Below are 2,500 nucleotides of genomic sequence, written 5' to 3' on the forward strand. Positions count from 1 at the left end.
GCCGAGATATAAGAGAAATATTTTTTTTGACAGTCGGCAATTTTTTTATTAAGTCGGTCGGGTTACGGCAAACTGACATGTTTTTGGGGAAGCCTAATTTAAATTGTGTAAACAAGTCTGACTGACCCTCACCTTCACAGGACTGACCCTCACAGGACTGACCCTCACAGAGCAGGACTGACCCTCACAGGACTGACCCTCACAGGACTGACCCTCACAGGACTGACCTTCACAGGACTGACCTTCACAGGACTGACCCTCACAGGACTGACCCTCACAGGACTGACCCTCACAGAGCAGGACTGACCCTCACAGGACTGACCCTCACAGGACTGACCCTCACAGGACTGACCTTCACAGGACTGACCTTCACAGGACTGACCCTCACAGGACTGACCCTCACAGGACTGACCCTCACAGGACTGACCTTCACAGGACTGACCCTCACAGGACTGACCCTCACAGTGAATGTCATGTCCCCACAGCTCCTCAGGAACTCGATTAATTTCTAAACCCATTTTTAACTTCGTCACGCCTGTTACATGTGCACCGGCCACATCCAGCTGGTCAACCGTGTACTCACCGACCTCACCCAGCTACTCACCGGTCTCACCCACGTACTTACCGACCTCACCCAGCTACTCACCGGTCTCACCCAGCTACTGTACCAAGCCTAAACCCAAGCCAAAGGTCAAAGGTAAACGCTTAAGGCCAGTATACAAATATACAGTACAAATATATAATACAAATATACAAATATACAATGATATGTAGAGATGTGGGTGTTTTCACTCTTTTGGCCGTGCCCTTGTTTAGCCCAGGTCTAGTTTAAGTTTAGTCTAAACTTTGAACGTGAATGATCCAAACACAGAACGGAGAACGTTTAAACGACTTCTTTTTGACGACTTAAGTCAAGGGATAAGTTTAGTTCTAATTTAATTTTCTGTAAACGTACGGAAAATATTTCTTTAATCCGTCTTGAACCAGACTTGGAACTCATCCGTCCACAGGAGGAGCCACGGGTTGAACGGGTTTAGCACGTTTCACACGCTCGTTCCAGGCTCGTTAAAACAATTAAAAGTGTGTCATTAAAATGCCGACGTTAAATGTTCTTTAATCATGTGACCGTCTTTGTGTCCCTCAGCGGCAGAATGGAGACAAGTGGAGTGGACCGAGGCGTGAGTTACTTTTAGTCTCGTTTCTGGAGATAGAGTGTTTTTTATATAAATATTTTAAACCCATAGTGCGGAACATTTCAGACAAAGCAGCGGAATCTGCACCAGAAAAGTGACACGGGGCATGAGTCTCTCCATGGCCTAGCACCAAAGTACATCTCAGACATGTTAGTGCCATATGAACCATCTCAGACTCTGAGGACCTCAGGGACCGGCCTCCTGCTGGTGCCAGAGTCAGGACTAAACATGGACCGGCCTCCTGCTGGTGCCAGAGTCAGGACTAAACATGGACCGGATTTCTTTAGATTAAAAGCTTTCTTTAGAGTACTACTACTCTACTATTTAGACACAAGTACAATTGAATGCGTAAATAATTCCGCTGGACACAATAGCACAATGGCCTATTGCGGCCTATTACAGACGTGTGCAGAGGCAGATGGTGCGCTGATGTCTACGGACGGTCAAACATGGAAACAACCAATCCAAACGCGATGTGCCTGTCCCAGAGACGCCTGTCACCATGGCAACGTCAAATAAATATGGGAAAGAGTGTCTGGAGTGTGGGCCAGTGTGGGCCAGTGTCTGCCAGTGTGGGACAGTGTCTGCCAGTGTGGGCCAGTGTCTGCCAGTGTGGGCAGTGTCTGCCAGTGTGGGCCAGTATCTGCCAGTGTGGGCCAGTGTGGGCCAGTGTGGGCCAGTGTGGGCCAGTGTGGGCCAATAGATTTGGTTTTCCATCTGGATCTCTAAGCACGAACAAAATGTTTGATTTTTTTGTCAGCAAAACTGTTAAATTGAATAAATAGAAATGAAAGTTTTGTGATTTCTGTCACCTCTTTGTGGTTTTAAAACTTGCCTTGCCATAGTTTCTACAGTAGATTGGATATTCTACTCTATGAAAAAGAAAACACATTTCAGTTGTCCATATGATAAGAATGACAGATTCACACGAGAAAGACTCAGCACTAGTTTAGCTCATGAATTATTTTAGAATCACTCTTTCACCTTGACTTTGCAGAGAGAGGGTCTCCCTGGTGGAGAGGCTGTCCTCTTACGCCCCCTGCAGTCGGGACGTGGCACAGGCGCGTGTCCTCCTGCTGGGACCAGTGGGCTCGGGAAAGTCCAGCTTCATCAGCTCAGTGCAGTCTGTGTTTGATGGAAGAGTCACTAACAGAGCCATGGTGGGACACGGCGCCACCTGCTTCACACAGAAGGTAGTGCCTTTCTTTCATTTATACATTTTCTGGCTCAAAAAGCTTAATTTGGCCGAGAAGCAAATCCTCAAAGCAAAACACTTAGCAACGACCAAATACACAGTGGGAGACAAC

The 2,500-nt window shown here is 47.2% G+C and overlaps 2 protein-coding genes across 2 annotated transcripts in view; one reads left to right on the forward strand and one right to left on the reverse strand.

Annotated features, from left to right (window-relative positions):
* LOC140353630 (ubiquitin-ribosomal protein eL40 fusion protein) overlaps nucleotides 1-2,500 on the reverse strand; it is a 287,808-nt gene that overhangs the window by 71,745 nt on the left and 213,563 nt on the right. The window lies entirely within an intron of this gene.
* ifi44g (interferon induced protein 44g) overlaps nucleotides 543-2,500 on the forward strand; it is a 9,358-nt gene continuing 7,400 nt past the window's right edge. Inside the window, exons 1-2 of the mRNA XM_072438030.1 lie at nucleotides 543-664; nucleotides 2,191-2,386. Of these exons, the coding sequence (XP_072294131.1) occupies nucleotides 543-664; nucleotides 2,191-2,386 (318 nt within the window). The remainder of the gene's footprint in view (nucleotides 665-2,190; nucleotides 2,387-2,500) is intronic.

The sequence above is a fragment of the Eucyclogobius newberryi genome, unplaced genomic scaffold (assembly GCF_026437365.1).
Source record: "Eucyclogobius newberryi isolate DKJ021-1_F unplaced genomic scaffold, fEucNew1.0.hap1 SCAF_9, whole genome shotgun sequence".
Lineage (NCBI taxonomy): Eukaryota > Metazoa > Chordata > Actinopteri > Gobiiformes > Gobiidae > Eucyclogobius > Eucyclogobius newberryi.